Genomic DNA, 20,569 nt, shown 5'->3' with positions numbered 1-20,569 from the left:
GACCCTACCTTGTTTACATGGTGCTTCATATGAATTTTAACCGATCGTTAGTGTTGATAAATCACACATCTTTACATGTAACAGTAACGTAACCTCTCCACTAAAACTTACAAAGGTAAGCTTAAAAACAACTCCCAATTCCAAATTGAAATTCGTCTGTACAACTCATAGTGGAAACAAATGGGTTAGGTATAATGGGAATTTCGATTCCGACCTAAATTTCTTAGAAATCTTGTTTTAACTATTCGGTAGGATCATATATCATATTTCGATAGTTTAAGAAACAAAAATGAAAATCCATTGATATAATCATTAGCTAAAATAATTAAAGATGATAAGTTAATGCACAATTATTATATTTCAATGATTTCAATATATTTCGGGTTTTTTCATTTTCCCGGAATTTTTCACCATTTTAAAGGAGGCATTTCTGGGGGGAAAAATGAATTTTCCACACTTTTGAAAATGAAAAGTGATTAGATAAAATTTCCTTTTCTCTTTTATAAATCTCATACGATTGTAAGTGTTTGCTGTTTTAAGAAAAGTAATTTTAAAAATTGGATGTTTTTTTTCAAGAAAACCATATTCATCAAATAAAATCAACCGTTGTCATGGAGAAAAGTGAGATATTGTCACTATGGCAATGCATAAAGGAAAAGGGGACTTTATTTGCCATAGTATATTTTTATTGACCAAAATATATTGGTATTTTCCTCTCGATATTGATTATACAATTTATTGCCTATTTTTAGCTATTTTGTGTTGATTGTGGGGGTAATCTATTTTTAGTAACATATCTCTGCAGGTATGCATCAGATGAAAAAATTAATACCACATATAGGGTTCTTATGTATAGTGCTAAAGTACATATAAGTATCGATTCAATCCCTGACGGTCGATGTGCCACCCTTTGCATGATTCTTACGTGTAACAGCACTTCAGTCGTTTGCTTCAGTTTCTCAGCAGACGCTGAAGTTTATAAAATTTGGAGTAGGTTTGGATATGTCGGTGTCACACAAACGTTTTGAGAGAACTGTCGTGTGATTACTGTGGTTAAGTAGTTTACGGAAAGACGCCATGGATAATTAAACGATGTGTGATGCACTGAATCAGAAGAGGACTACTTAAGCAGGTAAATCTTCGGATTACATCTTTTCAATACTATTGTACATATACATTGCACATGGTATATTTGCTATTTCAAAATAATCTTATTTCATATCCCGATGTCCGTTATAAATACTATTATAGTGACAAGAGAATTTAGACCAGATATCCTTATTTTTTCGCATTTTGTGAATACAATATTTTGTTTCGAAGCCATACTTTGTTTTTGATCAAAATCATCTTTCAAATAGTGTCCACCTGATTTACATCTAACGAGGAAATCTTAATATCTTTCAATACCTCTGCATTTTCACTTGGAATATAAAATGTGTGGATGATAGAAAGTAATGTTTTCTATCAGCTCCGTAATGTAGAGTTCTAAAAAGATAAAGCTTTTAATAGGTAAAATGACAAGTGACCAATTCATGGAATTCTAGATATATTCAATTTATTGGGAAACAAGTTTTACAGGGAAAAGTGAAGGTAACAAACAATGATCAATATGATAATTCCCATAAATAATGCAACATTGAAAGTAGGATAAACACTGACCTCTTGAAACAGAAGAGATGGAATCAGGTATCTGTAAGGTGTAAACTTGCTCTGTTGAAAGGTAACATCCACCGTAAATTTATATCTTCATCAGATAAACGGAGTAATTGGTAGTCAAAGTATGTAACGAACGGTTTCACAATTATTATGAAACACACCAGACGGCATTCATTGACAGGTATTGTAAATCAGTTACTAACTGCATACTGATTTTGACTACGGATTACTCCGTTTATCTGATCAAGATAGAGACTTACGGTGGGTTTTACCGGTCCAGAGATGTTCTCTTCTCCTAGACACCCAATGCCATCTATGTTGGTCATTCTCTTAATTTTGTATTTTCTATCGGATTTATGAAATTGATCATTGCTTGAATTGTTCATTTATATATATGCACTTATACCGACTGCGTCATATACAGTAAAATTTATTTAATCATATTTCAGTTATCCTTTACTCATCATAAAAACAATTTCAGGTACAGTGAAAAAATGAAGAAAACGGACAGTAATCAATCTCATAACTCCCATAAGCAATACAAAATAGAGAAGTGGGCAAACAAACGGACTCCTGGATATACCAGAGGTGGGATTATGTGCCTAGAAGGGATAAGCAACACCTGTCGACTGGTCACACCTGTCGTGAGCCCTATATCATGCTCAGGTAAACCGAGTTATCAGTGTGCCAAGAACTACCTAAGAATCGGCATGAAACACGCTCGACAGCATTTGACCGAATGATTGGTTGTATTGGTGAACTAGATCGTTATAACGTCCAAAGAATTTGCGAAATGCTGATTTAAAAAAGATTATCAATTTATTTGTTGATGGCGTGCCTCGATTTAAAAAAAAACTGACCATAAGCAAAACAAGCTCTTGCGTATCGAACCACTTGAGAGATATAAACACTATACGTACTATCCGCAGGTGATAATGGATTATTGCTACATACATATGGGAATTTAACGATGGAGAAGTTGAAATCATCCCGTTTGTCATCAAATTGAGTTGTTACTTTGCCGTTATTATTCATTTTGAATAAAATAAACAAAATATCTAAGTACGAAGCAGATTTGCAGGACTATGTGGTGTCTTTTATTTCGAGTTCACAGGGATATATCGAATCGACATATGGATGAAAGTTATTATTGTTAATAGATAAAACGTCGTCGATGGAACGTGAAGGTACCGAACTTTGACCAATCTCATGACTCATATAAGCAATATAAAATAGAAAGTTGGGCCAACACGCGTGACCGTAGGCTAGTTACAGGGATGTATGCAATGATATAACCGAAATGCATTATTTACATTCAAATTGCCCTTGTACACGTTCTGCTCATGTTCATAAGTACATTGTGATATGTGACACACACGGCGTAATTTTGAATATGACTGCACATTATGACATTGTGTATTGTTTACTACGGAGAGAAACAAAATATGCCAATAAAAAGACGTCGTCGTGAAAAGAATACAAAATGTATTGAGAAAATATTGTTATGAGAATAAACAAAATTCTCTGCTCAATGTTTTTGTTACTGTCCAAATGCTATCATTTTATCGCATAAATAGGGATTCAAAATTTAAAGTGAAGCAATTGACAAAGTGCATGGACCAGTATGTTTCTAGAAAATAATGGTCGAACAGGACAATGGATGAGATTAGGACAATAATAAAATATTAAGTAGAGAATTCTGTTTATTCTCATACTAAATTTTTGTGTTCTTTGTGCGCCGAGGTTGTTTTGTAAAGGTAGTTTTTTTTTCTCAGTAATGAGCAATGTTACGTCATAGTCAAAATTAGGCAGTGCATATAACATATAACAATGTACTTACATGGACCTGACCTGAATGTGTACAGGGGTTTGAATATAAATAATGCATTTCGGTAATATCATTTGCAGAAAATCCCTTTAACTAGCCTTAACTCGCATGTGCAGCGGTGGGAGGAGTAAGTATCCCCTGTATCGATGCATCTAAATGTCGTATTGAAGGTGGCCTTCAAGCAATGATTCTTTAATAAGTGAAAACACAGTATCAGTCAATGGTGCCAATGTCATTTTCTGTTGCGTACCATGTTGCGAGAAAGTCAATATGATTAAGCTCGCCGGATTTAGCACACGTAGTAAATGTATGCAGTGCAATGCAACTGACCTGGATTTCTCGAAAATTCGTAAGTCAAAACTTAGACGTAAGTCTGATATTTTACTCAAATTCTGACTGCTTAAGTAAAAGAAAATTAAACTTATGTTTGAGATTTCTTGGATTTGTTTGGATATGACAACTACTAAAGAGGAACTGTCATCAATTATATGAACATATAGGTAGCCATGGTAAAGTAACCAAATTTCTGGAGAGGATAACTTTCTATTTGTATAACACGAATCATATAATACATGTAACATCAACTGAAGCAAATATTCAATCTATTGCAGTTCTAGTAAAAATGTATATTGAATGTAACCATTAGGAGCGTTCAATCATTTCCTCATTTTTACTACAATAAACATTCAATTTACTTCATAGAGAAAAAAATCTGACATGTCCTTTATTTATATATAAGGTGAATTTTTAAAGTATTTATTGTTATCAGACAGTAAAACACAAAGGTTATTTCATGTTTATTCCTATTTTATCTGAATTGTTTGTCGGACTTTTGTCCTTTTTAGTGATTAGAAAGGAGTCACAAAGAAGAATGGTATGTAATGATATTATATCAAAAGCATTTTAGATTCAGATATCAACTTACATTACACAGATATGTCTATCTTGCTTCGCTTTACATGAAAAATTAACACAAACTATACTTTTAAGTTGAAACACATAATTTACGCTTCGTGTTGACTGCATGCTTTTCTGTACTTCATTGCATACATTTTCACTTTATATACACATTACACATCATCATCATCATCATCATCATCATCACCATTGTTAATATCAAACTTCTTTAATTAGAACCACAAATTGCAAACTTACAAATTAGCCTGTAAACATTTTATTAACTACATGCATGCAAGGCGAATTGGAGATTGATTTTTCAAACTATGATCAAGAATTTCACACTAGGATTTAAAGTTGAATGAAAATCTTATAATTCCTTTTTCTTAAGAATCATTCACATACTTGCATATTCATTTAGTAATGTGATAGCAGATTGATCGTTGAGCCACTAGTAGTTCTTCGTGAGAAAAATAATCCTTGCATTTGTTGTGGCCGTTGGATTTCTTCTTGAAGTAATTCTGTATTAAAAGATATTGATTCATTTTATCAATATATGTATAGGATATGCAGCAGGTGTTATTCCAATTTAAGGTTTTCCTCATTTCTATTTGAAAGTACATAGTCCTTTTTAAAATCGTTTCATACACTGATCATAGATATCTGACCTCGAACATGATTTGTATATATATTTGAATGTTTCACATGTTTAAGTTTTTATGTACATTGGAGTCATGATATAAGAGATACGATAAAGATATTCCTTAATTTCCTCGTGAATCCAACGTTAAATTGGAACCCAATAAAATTCATCTTGGGTCTGCAAGTTTAGAATACCAGTGACATTTCGAAAACAGGATGCGAACTATGACTTCCTTATGATTATGTATATGGTTGTCCGAATAGCACAGGTATAGGCTTCATTACATTCTCTTTCATGTTACTATGGTGACTGACTAAATTAAATGTGTTTGTTGTGTTCTTATTAACTGAAGGTAGAGAAACGTATGCAACACGACACGAAACAGAATCTACAAATGACCTCTTTCTCAACAGCACGTATTTCATCAACATTTGGAACAGCTCACCAGACACAAAATCTACGTTTCACTATGGTACAATAATAACTTTAGTACGAATGTATAGGTAGTGAATGCTCCTTCGCCAAAAAAAATCGACATTTAGAAGTTTGAATATTTTAAACATGCCTTTGAAAACGGAGATCTCGTGTCGCGGCTGGTGTTGGTTTGTTAAAGAATGAAAAGGTAATGATAGCGAACAGTGATCAATCCAATAACTCTTATAAAGAAAACAAAATGAAGACTAGGTCAAACACGGACCCATGGACACATCAGAGGTGGGTAAGGAAATTGGGAGGATTAAGCCCTACTGCGACGGCCCTGAACTCTATGCATATGCTTAAAGTGTCGGTATTTCCCCTACAACTGGCGATGTCTCAATATGAGTGAAAAATTATCGACAAAACAAAAATACAACCGATATCCAAAGGAGTGATTAACTTATTTTCACGGTTTCATTTGTTATTCCATATTCTTCATTTGTTTAATACATTTCTAGAAGGAATGAATTATTATCAGAAAATTTTGATATAATTTATTTAAAAATAGAAATCAGAAAAATGAGAAGGATTTAAAACTCTTTGGCTTACTAGCATAGCAGTTCTAAAATCAAACAAGGTTGGAAGTGAATCATTTAAAATAATTATGGAATCAAAATATTATCTATAGTCTTAGATTTGGTCTTATTGAACAGGTAACCAAAATTTGATGACATTACAATACACAAAACACGTTAACTAATATTGTCATTCTACTCCTATTCGTCTTCAAGTAACACATGCTAGATTCAAGATTACCACTTAAGACTACTTAAGATGAAAATGTTCTCGCAATTGCGTAAATTGATTGTTGTGAATGTGATTTACATTAGCGAATGAAATCAGTCGATAGTTATTGACAATTAGTTAACAGGAATCACTTGAAACTGTTTTGACTTCTTATGCACATTGGAAATCCCCTGAAATAATTTATAATTAGTTCCCATGAAAGTAAAATATTAAATAACCAGCGCGCTAGACCGCTCGACCATCTAGACAAGTCAAAAGACTTGCTTTCGATGACGATGGAATTATCACCACGCTGTCACACGCTACACGGTCATTGAAAATGGAAATGGGATACAGTTATTTAACGTATATTTAAGAGGATCATACATGATACACATTGCATTCGAAATATTTCATACAAAGCACAGAAATAGCAATGAACTCTTCAATTATATTCAACTTACGATAGCTCGCAGACACGATGTTGTATAGGCGTGAGTACTCATTGGAATAATATTGAATTTCAAGTTTCCCTTGCTTTGTTATTCATGAAGTCAAAGACAAATTGAAATTCGCAAACAGAGTAAACTTATACAACAAAGAGAGGTGCCGACTTACCCACTTTTTATCAACAAATAATCGCATGGTTGTTTCAATTTCTGTCACGAATGTGAATGATCATTAATATTGTGATCAATTTTAGTGACAGGATCTAGGACAACTGGAACAATGCGGTCATACAATGTATATTGTACAGGTTTGTGAAATAGGGGTTTGATCTAAAATCGATGTAATTAATATACTCTGTGATATTAATTATACGAATGCCTAACTATGGTGTAGAATCCAACCTAAAACTGAATGAAAGATGCTGAAGGAAAGGATAAGGCAAAACGACATCGGAAGTAATTTACGTAAATTATCGGATCTCAATTTCGGACGTTTAACGGATGCATTTCTTCATCATTCAACAAAGAACGCTTACTTCTTCTAGCCACCTGGTCCCATTTCAGGTGTGTCCAGGGGCCGTGTTTGCCTGAATTTCAATTTCGAATTCGTTATAGGAAGTTTGAGAGTGATCAATGTTCGTTATCTTAACCTTTTCATCCATACGCTTTGTGGATATAATAATGCAACAGGGATAGCATGTTGAGGAGTTAATGATTCCTATGAAATATATAGGTTATGCAATAAGTCTGGTTGGAGATACATCTTGCGGATTTTGCGATGCTGTAGGATATTAAATATTGTTTTGTGAATTTGAAAGAACATTCCACATATCTATGTATATTGTAATTGGGGGATCGACGTTTTCCCAATTTCCAACAATTAACTGCATGAGCCATATTTGGAAAAAGGAGACACCTTATAGAAGAGTAACACTCCCCAGAAATTAGCGAGAGTAAATTATTTTGATGTGGATAATGAAGATGAATGTTCTGATAATCTTTATGTAAATGACAAGACTGAATCAACTTATATTTAACGTTACACTATAATCAGAGCACGTGTAGATGACCCTAAAGAAACCCTTTTATGTATTTATACTTTGAATCATATCTTGATCAATTGAAAAAACACAGTGTGTGCATGCACTAGATCAACACATCCTCAAAGCGAGGACGACATCGTATATTGAATAAGACATTATTTACTATTGTAAAAAGGTCAATGGTTAATTTGTTTGATTTGTGTTCATCCGATGCATCAATGGGATGCATTGTTCACAGTGCAGCACGAATTATTTCCCCTGAATACAGGGGGTGCACAACACGATGGGGTCCTCAAGTGATTGCGTCATCAAGGAATCAATAGAGACTTTACTATGTTTTGATTGTAATTAAGTTCCAGTTAAGGAATCTTTGTAGAAATGAAGTGTAATTACTGACAAATGATATAATTGTACAAAATTCTTGGTCTCTTATTATATTTTTGTGTCCCGTATGTGATTTTTCGCAGTCCACGGTATCTCAATTTAGATCAAAATAATAAGGATGGGCAATTCTTCATTATCACTTTTTATTAATATTATCGACAACCAAATAACCACAAGGAATATGCGAGAAATTAAATTCCAACCAACGCATGCAATTATTGACTTGTAATCCTTTCAACACTGTGGACAAAATACGTAAATCTTTGTACATCGGTTGTCAATGAACAGAGTATATTATGTATATCGAATCCGTATCTCTGCTGTATTATTTTCTTGAAATCTGTTTTTTAACATACGCGAATGATTCAATCTTTTTAAACTCAATGGCTGTATAAATCAACTTAACCAAAAGAACACACAAAAGTTATCACGCACGTAGCAATTAAGAGAGAGAAAAATGGACTGCCTATTTAGTCAGACAATGTACTATTTCTGTACATGCTAAGTTGATTATTCTAATAGAGTTTGATGTGTTTGTTGTCCCCTTTTTATATAGTAGTATTGAATTATAGTGGAAGAATAAAATTTAAGTACCAATTAATTGGATTTCAGGAGTAACTTCTTGCCCTGCTTTCCCCTTCGACGATTTAGGATTTGGAGCTTTTGGGTTTGGTTATATTTGTTTGTTTGTTTTTGTTTTTCAGGAATTTTCAAACAATAATTGTGAATTAAATATTACCTTACGCGGGTACGTTAAGGCAGGTTATGAAAATTTTTACTGGGATAAAATCCGCGAAACATCGTGACGTCATAATTGAAATAAGTATATCACTAAGTATATTAAATTCCGATTTTATTTTTTATTTAAGTTTTATTTATGCATAAAATAAACCATGCAGCTACTAAGATCCAACGAAATTTGAAATGCTATACTGCTGTTATGTAATTTCTGTCTGATCGATATGAAAGTAAACTGATGACGTCATGACTATACATCGAATGACGTCGACACATGCAAGGAATTTATTGATGTGTGCCATGCAAATATCGACAAAATGTGGAGTATTTCAAATATATGACATGGGATATATGGAATATATATGTGAAACGCTGAGAATTTATTGATATGAAGAAGGTATGTTGATATCATTCATTGACAATTTTGTTTAACGGAGAAAACATTCCATTTATAGTGTCGATCCGATTTTCCTCTGTCACAGACTGAAATAAAACGGCAAAAGTAACACATTAGGCCGCATGCTTTTAGAGACTTTTTATACACCGTGTGAAAGGTCATAAACTAATGTACACGGCAATTACTGATAGATCGTCTGTTAAGAAAACTTTTAAAGAAAACTGCAAAGCATCGTTTCGTGTTTAAATGTTCAATAATTATTCCTTACTGAAAGTGGCAGGATTCTATCAGTAATTCTGATATACTATGGGTATTTTACCGTCATTATCGCCAGCTAGACCAATATTTATATCTGGAGATAATATGCTAGTTTTACATTTTCTATTAAGGTACCTCCATGATCTATTTATAACAGTCATGCAATGACGTCATATGGAAGCGCATGGTTGTCATGTTGTTATGATACAAAATGTTCTCATGTAAACAACCAAAAGAGTTTTTTTAAGAGTTAGTAGCTCCCTCTCTCTGTGTAAGACAGATTTTAAAAATTATGCAGTTTACGTGCATAAATGAAGCATGACCTGCCTTAACATACCCGCGTGTCTTTCCCTTGTTTGGAAAACAATGTTACATACCCGATCATATTTATATTACCATATGGTTTCATCATGATTTAGTTGTCTGTTATTTATTATTTCTGTTACAAACTGGGCCTACTCATGAACGTTTTGGTATGAATAGTAACATAACTTGGACATAATTAAGTACCAAATACTAGATCTAGGTCTATACCCCTCCCCCTTCTCATCCGTTCAATTTAACGAAATGTTTATTCTAAAAAGGTTCTCATAAAATCGGATAAACTAAACTTTGTTATTATAAGAAATATGATACAACCTCTTAAAACTCAGCCCATAATGAAGATTTTGATACGGTAAGCTTTACAATAACGTATTTATTACTACTATTTGATCTGACGATTAGGATTCCATCGGTGAGCACGCCCCCTACTTCCGGTGTAAGGGCAGTGACTGAAAAAATGAAGGTCATTGGCAACATAACGTCCCCTGTATCATGCATTATGTCAAAGAGTACTCCTGGCCATGGGCTAGATAAGAAAAGGTAAATACTTTGTGACAGTGGAATCAAACAGGTGATTAAATGACAAACGAACATTTTCCTGTGTGTAACTAACAATGTAAAGTTTTTACAACGCCTAAAGAAAGTTAGTGTATTATTCATTGATGAAAAGGTGAAAATAACGAATAGTGATCAGCATCGTAATTCCTATAAATGATAATATGTAGTTGCAATCAGTATTTCCACGTTTTGCCCATTTGAGGAAGTAATAACTCACGTCCTCAGACTCAGAGTAATACAAATAAGTTACTTGTTATTAGAGGAATTCACAGTTTTGATTCTACACATAATTCCTGTAATTGTCCAATAAATGGTTGAATAATAAGATAAAGAAGACCAACTCTTCATTGCGGTTCCTAAGGATAGCTTTACCGTGTTCTGATGAATTGTATTTTCAAACATTTGTTTGTAAACTAATGAGTATCATCAATAGATAAAACATCTTCGATCGATATAAATGTCGAGTTAAAGACCAAAGCAAGTTTCCAAGTAGAAACTTTTGAATCAATTCTACCTCATCAGAATAACAACAACAACCCCAAAGAAAAACAAGCCAGCTAAAAAGGAGCAGAATTCATAGCCATGGCAATTCCAACAGATTGTTGGAAGACCTACTCACTAAAGACTCCGAAGATATTATCAATGATGAAGACCATCTTGAATTTTTTATTTCAACTTCAGAGTATTTGTGTGTGAAAACAGAGTGGTGTTGAACAAAGTAATTTTTTGGTTGACTGATCACCAGATATGATTATTTGCGTTATCCATTTTTGTTGAAGAGGCAACTGCCAATGATAAAAGGTGCCGATAACGAACAGTGATCAATCTCATAACTCCTATAAGCAATACAGAATAGAGAGTAAGACAAAAACAGACCCTGGATATACCAGAGGTGGGATCAGGTGCCTAGGAGGAGTAGGCATTCCATGTCGACCGGTTACACCCGCCGTGAGCCCTATATCGTCATCAGGTAAACGGAGTTATCCGTAGTCAAAATGAGGGTGCCAAGAACGGCCTAACAGATTTGATGTTATTGATTTAAGAAAAGTCTTGCGTTTTTGAATTTACTAAATGTTCTTTAGAATATAGAATCAACATCTGGTTTACACCACTTCTGGCATATATTGTGGCACAATACGATTTAATGTTCAACCTGACAGCAGTGAATATTTTCATGAGGAGCAAAGATGGTACTTGGTAGAACATTTACCGGATCCAGCAATGTATGTTTTGTAAGGCCTAAGTTTTTGTGAAGTATAGGAATCCAGTATAGGTACGGTAACTCATATTCATCCATACCATTGACTAGGATATTAAATGTGTCTTAAACTGAATATCAAAGAATTTCGTCTTTTAAAAGTGACGTTAGAGTATAAGTATGATTAGCAAATGTGGAATTAATGCCAAGTTCAAAATACATTTGTAATAATGAGCGTAACGAATATATACAACGTTTTTAAAAGCTTTGTCCACTAGAACAGAACATATTCCTCATGTAACATCTCTAAGTCTTTTATCACTTCTAATTTATTAAACAGAGAAGACTAGACGGTACGCACTTTTGTTTTAATGTGTCTAATACGGGATTCTAATATTCCTCTTATAATTGTAATCCATTTAAAGAAGGTATCAAGTTCTTTTTCATATTTAACCCATTGTCTGGCATACTCTTTAACATATTTCATATTAGAAGTGAATTTCTGTCGTCAAATGAAAGACCGAGGTTCGTTGAGTTTAGGACCTTTTAAAATAAGTCTTTTCAGGCCCTCATTTTCAACGATATCAGCATCACTTGTATGGACATATCTAGCTGGACTATAGTTGAAAGAAGACGGAGAAGAAAAAGACACAGGTGGATGAACTATAAGATGGTATATATATCTAGGCACTGCAAATATGAAACTATTTTCCTCTTCGATATTAGTTATACTCAAATACTCATAAACGTTCTTTAAGCAATACATGAACACATCGATTTGCGTCTGCACCCATCGCGTGTGGTAAAACACTTTTTGTCTATCATCGTGTGTAAGAGTTAGAGAAGGGAAATAACTAGAGGGCAACTTGGAAATGTCGTGTTGCAAATGCACATGTGTGCTGATGCCCCTAAAGTAGGAACTTTGATTTTAGCTCTTACATACAGGAAGTTATAATACAAATCATGTTCTGTTAAATATATCCGCTTTTGATGCAAGCTGAGTTATACTGAAATATATAATTTGGACTTTAAATCCGTTTTTGTCGTTTATAAACAACGATTATGATTAATCTTATTTCTGCGTATGTTTGGTGTAGCACATTTCTTTTGATACGGGTGACTGGTGCAGGAAATTGTCCAAAGAGGTAAGAAATTTGTAACAGTGCACATACATGTACATAAGGTAACTTCATATTCGCATTATTATCTGATAAAATTACAGAAAGTGTATTTATTTATTAGCGTTAAAACAAGTAAATCGTTAAATAAATGATATAAGTCATTGCACTTTTTAAGATGCAAGATATAAATAAACATAATGATTTATCAACGTCAGGAATTTACAATTTTCCTTAATTTCACAAAAAATGGTTATAACGATATAATACATTATAATATCAAGAACGATTTCATTAAACTGTTTCAAAAATATACAAAATGTCTGTGAAAATGAAGGAAATAAATCGCATATTGAACGTGATAAAAGGATATCAATGCACACAGAGTTATTGTCCTTGGATTGAATATTTTGAAAGCTATGATTGATTGTTCATATATAACTTTTTTATATAAGATTTTTACAATAAGTATTGGGAACAACTTCAACAAAGTTTTTTCCTATCATACATCAATGTAAATAAATGAATGATTTTGCCAACTCTTATGTGGTCACATGAAGGTGGAATTGCTTTAAATAATTTCTGTTGCCTAGTTCAGTGAGATGATAATATTTCAGAATCAATGTAGACGGTTCACCAGAATGCTGCGTAGACTACTACAATGTTGGAAACGAGTGTAGAGGTAATTGTCTTTGCTTCATTTGCACATATGTGTTTTATGAAAGGTGAAGATAACGAACAGTCATCGATCTCATAACTTCTATATAGCTTAATTGTGTGGAGTATAATAGCGCATATCATAATATGGCTACGAATTGAATATTTCCGTGAATTTTTATTGGTGGTGTAATTATTCTATATATTTTTATTTATGTACATATACGTAGTACGAAAGTGTCTAATTTAAAAAAAAGTCATATTAGTCATGCTTTTAGTATGTGTGAATTGTAGAGTGTCCCCCTGGGTATTACGGGGATAACTGTTCCAGACCATGTCCGACACCACTATATGGAATTAGATGCACTCTGAACTGTGACAATTGTTCAAACTGTAATCATATATATGGCTGTGGAGACGCTACAGGTGAATATATAACGAACACAAATCAGCAAACGTTACGTTATGAAATCCACCAAATATTCAATATAAATGAAATTAAGAACAAAACATGTAAGATACGAATACTTAGTAAATTACTTAAAACTCAAAACCAAAGATGCAAAGGAAATATAGTAGTAATATTCATGGTAAAATGATATTGTTTTGGGTCAGAACAAACACTTGATAGCGCTGAAAAATTCACCAATAAAAGGCAATACGCAAGTTCCGAGATATCAGCTCTTCTGAGATGGAGGTACGTTCAGTATTTTGCTGATTACTTGGGTGGGTACAAGATGTATACATGTATTATAGACTAGCCGTGTAAATATGGATAAAAGTTATGAGAACGGTAATCGTGTTTATATTAACAGTTGGTATACATTGAACTGATCGTATGAAGAATACTATTTGTTTGAATTAGGCTATAAAATCTAATGAATTTCATTTTTTATTTTCTCTTCTGTACAGTGATGCTTTAATCAAAGAAAGATGGCGATTATCTATTTTTGTTTGAGCCATTTTATTATCAAATAATCTTAAACTCACTAAAAGTGTGTGTCCCAGCAGTTTGGGTGGTTGCACGATGTCTGATAATCATCCTGTAGGCAATATATTGAGACAGAGATAAGGATTTGTACCCACCGCGTCTGGGTGAAAGTATGTCTTCCGTCTCACTGTGCATAAGAGTTCAACAAAGGGAAAGAACTATTGGGCAACTCGGATATTGCGTATTAAACAATAAGTAACATGTATTTACATTTATTATAGTAAGAATAAATTTTCCAGTACAATCTTGAAAGACAAGTATGCAACAGATACGTCATGTTTCTATTAAAGAAGCAAACATCGAGCTCTACAACAATCTAGGTCACATGTGTCAAATGAGTGCAAGTAGTACACAACAATTCTAAAACAGGAATCATTGCAATGATGTTTCCGGCAATCTATATCAAATTGCATACTCGGTTATATTTTGGTTTAAAATAGATTTTAATAAAAAATGTTTTTGCTTCAAGTTGCTGTTGTTCCTCTGTCATCTCTTTAAACATGCTATACTAGTCAAAATTCATTTTTTGCACTACTTATGAATGTGATTTTCAACTGTTCCTTTGTTGACCATTATCTAGAAATCGGCGACTATCTATTTATATAATTCAATTTCATATCGTTTTCACTAGTGTTGAAATCCAATTCGTTGCAAAATTTGAAAATTATATACTGTGAAAATAACGAATAGTGATCAGCATCGTAATTCCTATAAATGATAATATGTAGTTGCAATCAGTATTTCCACGTTTTGCCCATTTGAGGAAGTAATAACTCACGTCCTCAGGCTCAGAGTAATACAAATAAGTTACTTGTTATTAGAGGAATTCACAATGACAGTATGAAAATTATATACTGTACATTAACAGTATTTTTCCTGTGTTTTGTCACTTTTGTTTTGAGACTTGTCAATTAATACATAAGGCCTATAGTCATAACCTCTACCTTATAATCGTCCCATTCACTACTGTAAAGAAATAGTGGGGGAGAGGGTTTACATATTACATTTAGTTTACTACGTTAGCAAGCAGTATCATTTTAAATAAAGCTGCTGTATTTGAAAATTCTCTACAATTGATTACCAGGATTTTTCCAACCTTTCTTTCAATCGGGAGGTAGGGGTGTAGTCATTTCACAAATGGTATCAATACTCAGAACTCCAACTCAGAACTCCAAGTATGGGGACCGTCGCGGTGGCCGAGAGGTTAGATCGTTAGTCCCCCATGCGGAAAGTCCGGGGTTCAAATCCCAGCCACGACAAACCTAAGTCGTTAAAACAAGTAGTGAAAGTCGGCATATGAGTGAAAAATTCTCGAGTGAGACGTGTTAAGCAAGGAACAATCAATCAATCAAATCAAGTATGGAGGGAGTAAACCAATATATCGTTACATATGAAATTAAAGGTGCATATGATATAAAAAGTGTATACTACAAAGACATTTCTGTGTTGGCCAGATCTGCGGCGACTTTGATTGCCTCATTACAATACCTGGTAGGCTATAAGGGTTCTCGAAGTCATTTTCTATGATTACATGAAGGACAATGGACCTATTACTTTGTTAACAGGAAAGTCGATTCGATTAATTGAATGAGGTAGAATACAAAATGTAGGCCTGTGACTGAAGATGGTTTCCATTGGTTTGAAATAGTTCCAAGTTTAAAAAGATTTCTATGATTTGTCTCGTTGGTGAGAGTAAATATTATTTTTGTGCTGATTATCACAGCTATATATTGTACAACACAATTAAACAAGACTGTTGAATTTCTCCAATTTGTATCAATAGACTGCGTCATGTGCTGTTCACAACTTGTTTTAATGTTTTCATGCTACAAAGAAATTTCTCTGTTTGCCAGATCTGCGGCGACTTTGATTGCCTCATTACAATACCTGGTAGGCTATGAGGGTTCTCGAAGTCATTTTCTATGATTACATGAAGGACAATGGACCTATTACTTTGTTAACAGGAAAGTCGATTCGATTAATTGAATGAGCTAGAATACAAAATGTAGGGCCTGTGACTGAAGATGGTTTCGATTGGTTTGAAATAGTTCCAAGTTTAAAAAGATTTCTATGATTTGTCTCGTTGGTGAGAGTAAATATTATTTTTGTGCTGATTATCACAGCTATATATTGTACAACACAATTAAACAAGACTGTTGAATTTCTCCAATTTGTATCAATAGACTGCGTCATGTGCTGTTCACAACTTGTTTTAATGTTTTCATGCCTTCTCACTTCCCCACAATTGGCAGGTATGATGTCACATACGAATGGCGCGAAAATCTCCAACGATAATATACCTATCTGGCTTTTTGCAATTTCGATACACGCTTTGTATAGAAGAAACAACACTTGCACAATTTAAAATATCACATATTCATATATATCCAAAAGCAATAAAAATAGTGGTAAACTCTTTTAAATTTTGCATGTTGAATTGGTATCCATGCAAGGTGAAGATAATGGACAGTGATCAATCTCATAACTCTTACAAGCAATACAAAATAGATAGTTAGGCAAACACGGACCCCTGGACAAACCAGAGGTGGGATCAGGTGCCTAGGAGGAGTAAGCATCCCCTGTTGACCGGTCACACCCGCCGTGAGCACCATTGTTTTAATTTTTTTTTATTCCACCTGCATAAATGTGGGTATTTTATTTGGATATAATTTGCTAAAATGACATAACTTTTAGAAATAGTAGTACTCTACCGGAAACAGCAGATTTCGTTTAAAATGGAAAAACACACACTATTATATCTGTGTTTAGACTAATATATTAATGTATTTCGATGAGTCATACATTATTAAATCTGTGTTTAAAGTACTATATTAATATATTTCGGTGTGTCATACCCACACGTTGAAGAAAATAAAATTGTTTTTTTTAGAGGTGGACACAAATACAGTAGACAATTTTATATCCCCAGAGTCTACGGTGAAAGTTACAGAAAATGCAACGCATGAAGGAAATGGTAACGAGACGTCTGAGTTTCACATCAATGTTATTTTTACAGCAATTGTGATAACATCCGGGACACTAATATCCTTGGTGATACTGCTTATGGTTATAGGTGAAATATGTAGATACAAGAAATGTTCAGGTCTTAGGAATGCAAATACAGTGTCGTATGGAACGGACGAAGTAAACGACAATTATGCAGAAATTAATGAGTTGATGGCTGATGTAGTTTTACTCGAGGATAACGAGATTACAGGTTCAAAAGAATGTATCAGTAATGTACATCCACCTTTCACTGAGATAGAGGAAATCGGATGTGAAGAATATGTCTACAGCACTGTATGCAAAGAAAAAGTTCTTCCAAAGGATACAATCAGACCACAACTTAATGTGAACAGTGGTCAAAATAGCAAAGAGAAGAACAAGCAGGAATCGGATTTTGACTTACAAAGCAATACAAGCACTGTGAACTGTTTTGGATTGAGGAATTTGAGTGATAGTTTTGACATCCTTTATGTTGCTGATGTTTATGTAAATGAAAAAACTGAATTGACGTATTTCTGATATTTCATGGAAATTAAACCTTGTTTAAATATCTTAACAAGTTTATGAAATGATTCAAACTTTAGGGCACTTGGGAAATATAAACTATAGTGGAAAAACTTAGTGTCAAGAACTGATTAGATCTTACACCTTTCATTGTTTTGACAGTTGCTGGAAAATATAAATATCTTTGACTGACGGAATTATATATGCTGATGCACATTCACATTGATTGACTTTGGTACTGTTAATAGACAGTCTCTGCTTCATTCATCATTAGAAACTGGCCGAAAAGGAATTGTTGAATGATTTATTAGACAGGGAAACGAAGGTTGATCTCATATCTCCGACTAAATCGGCATGTATCAAAAGGTAGAAGGGAGTGGGGGTCAAAAATATACGATCCTCTACCATGCGGACTTCGGACGTGGTTTGAGACAATGAATATGATTTATTATTCAAACTTTTTTCCTTTACGTAAATACTAATGCATTGAAAGATTTGTTATATAAAGATAATTGTCAGGAACCTGTATATATATTTTTTTCGAATAAAGAGTTTAAATAGATGCAAGTGTATATGCTAAAATATTGAATATAATACCGACAAGATTATTTTTTGTTAGGTTTTTCATGGTGTCAGTGTCAACTCTTGTGTAGAACTTATCACATTGATTGTAAATCTTATCACATCCTATAAGGTTCACATTCGGTCCCAATGTCGTGTGTTGAATTAAAAAGAACTTTTCAAGCTCGTTTTATAATATTTCTTTTCACATATATTCTGAATAAACTTCATGTTCTTTTTACTACATGTACAATCCAATGTAGCATTGGTTAGTGCGTGTTCCTTTGCTGAAAACATTTAGTGCGCTCAAAGAAAAAGAACAAAGTGTACATATGTACACACATGAATAAGGTAACCACGCGTTACGTACATATATGATATTCATTTAATTTAGATTAAAACAATGCAAATTGGATGCAAATGTAAATACAATGTTAAAATTGAATGAATATATATGGGTTGTTCTACAATTCTTAGATACAATTACACTAATTGTCCTTCAAATCACAGCATTCGCCACATCGAATCATCTACAATTGATTAACACTTTCGGAAAAAATCAATTAAACTTTTCAAATAAAAATCATAGTGCACATTTGTTTAATAAAACTGTGAGCATATGGCGACATAAATTGGATTATTTTCATACTGAGTTCATGACAAAGCTTTCTTGCTCACGACGTCGCATAAAGTAACGTCAAAATGACACAACGTTATCGTAAACTATACTGTATTTACATATGTATTATACATAAGTAAAGCTTTTTACAAAGACATCATAACCATTTTATGGAAGTATACACCATATGAAAGAATTTTGAGGAATATCATTTAATTTGGACGCGGGGCCAAATTTGGCCCCAAACGTACATGTACCTTTGAAATCTTTGACTATCTATCTATACAATTCAATTTTAGACCATTTTCACTAGTGTTGACGTCGAATTCACAGCAAAAAAAAAATGATATACCGTACATTAACAGTATTTTTTCTTAGTCAAGTTCAAAATATTGATATTATCAGAGAGAGAGAGAGAGAGAGAGAGAGAGAGAGAGAGAGAGAGAGAGAGAGACATAGAGACAGACAGACAGACAGACAGAGACAGAGAGAGAGAGACAGAGAGACACAGAGAGAGACAGGGAGAGAGAGAGAGAGAGAGAGAGAGACAGAGACAGAGAAAGAGAGAGAGAGTTTGCATTAACTACACCCATTACTATCAAAAATAGTGATGGGGGTAGGCACCCATTTATTTATTTTACTACGTTGCCATGTAAAACTTATACGGTACCAATTTTGATGCATCAGATGCGCATGCAGCATAATTTTGAATAAAGCCGCTGTATTTTAAAATTCTTGACAATTATTAAGTAGGATTTTTTCGACTTTTTTTTCAATCAGGGGTAGGGGATGTAGTCAATGTGAATACACATAACTTCAAGCATATGGAGGGGGAGGGGGTAAACCTATGAAATTAAATGTGCATATTATATAAAAAGTGTATGCTACACAAAAATTCCTATGATTGCCAGACCTGTGGCGACGTTGATTGTCTCAACACAATACCTAGTAGGCTATAAGGGTTTTTGAAGTCAGTATCTATGATTATCTGAAGAACAATGAGCATATTAATTTGTAAACAGAAATGTCGATGCAATGAATTAAATGGGCTAGAATGTGATAATTAGGCTCATCATTAAAGATTGTTTTCTGTTTGTTTGAAATCGTTCTAAGTTTAAAAAGATTCTCCGATTTGCCTCGTTGGTTAAAGTAAAGATTATTTTTGTGCTGATTGTTGCAACTATATATTGTACAACAGAATAAACTGAGACCTATAATTGTTGAACTTCTCCAAATTGCATCGATAGCCTACGGTATGTGTTGTTCAAAACTTGTTTTCAATGTGTTCATGCTTTCTCGCTTTACCACGATTGGCATGCATGACGTCACATAATAATGACGCGAAAATCTACAACGATAATATGCATATCTGGCTTTTGGCAATTTCGATACAAAATAATCACTAAAGCACGCTTTATATCGAAAAAAAATAATTAAAACACCACATTTTCATATATATTTAAAAGCAATAAAAGTAGTGGTAAAAATCTTTTAAGTTTTGCATGTTGCATTGGTATCCATATACAAACTATATCAC

General features: G+C 33.5%; 1 protein-coding gene across 1 annotated transcript; it reads left to right on the top strand.

The window, feature by feature from the left end:
* The first annotated feature begins 12,552 nt into the window (after nt 1-12,552).
* LOC125656460 (uncharacterized) lies at nt 12,553-18,567 on the top strand. Its single transcript, XM_056145732.1, has 4 exons — nt 12,553-12,721; nt 13,312-13,376; nt 13,646-13,777; nt 17,233-18,567. Exons 1-4 carry the CDS (start codon nt 12,639-12,641, stop codon nt 17,865-17,867), a joined length of 915 nt encoding a protein of 304 aa, XP_056001707.1. The 5' UTR covers nt 12,553-12,638; the 3' UTR covers nt 17,868-18,567.
* The last annotated feature ends 2,002 nt before the right edge of the window (nt 18,568-20,569 follow it).

Source organism: Ostrea edulis, chromosome 7, assembly GCF_947568905.1.
Source record: "Ostrea edulis chromosome 7, xbOstEdul1.1, whole genome shotgun sequence".
Classification (NCBI taxonomy): domain Eukaryota; kingdom Metazoa; phylum Mollusca; class Bivalvia; order Ostreida; family Ostreidae; genus Ostrea; species Ostrea edulis.
This window is presented reverse-complemented; position numbering and strand designations above follow the sequence as displayed.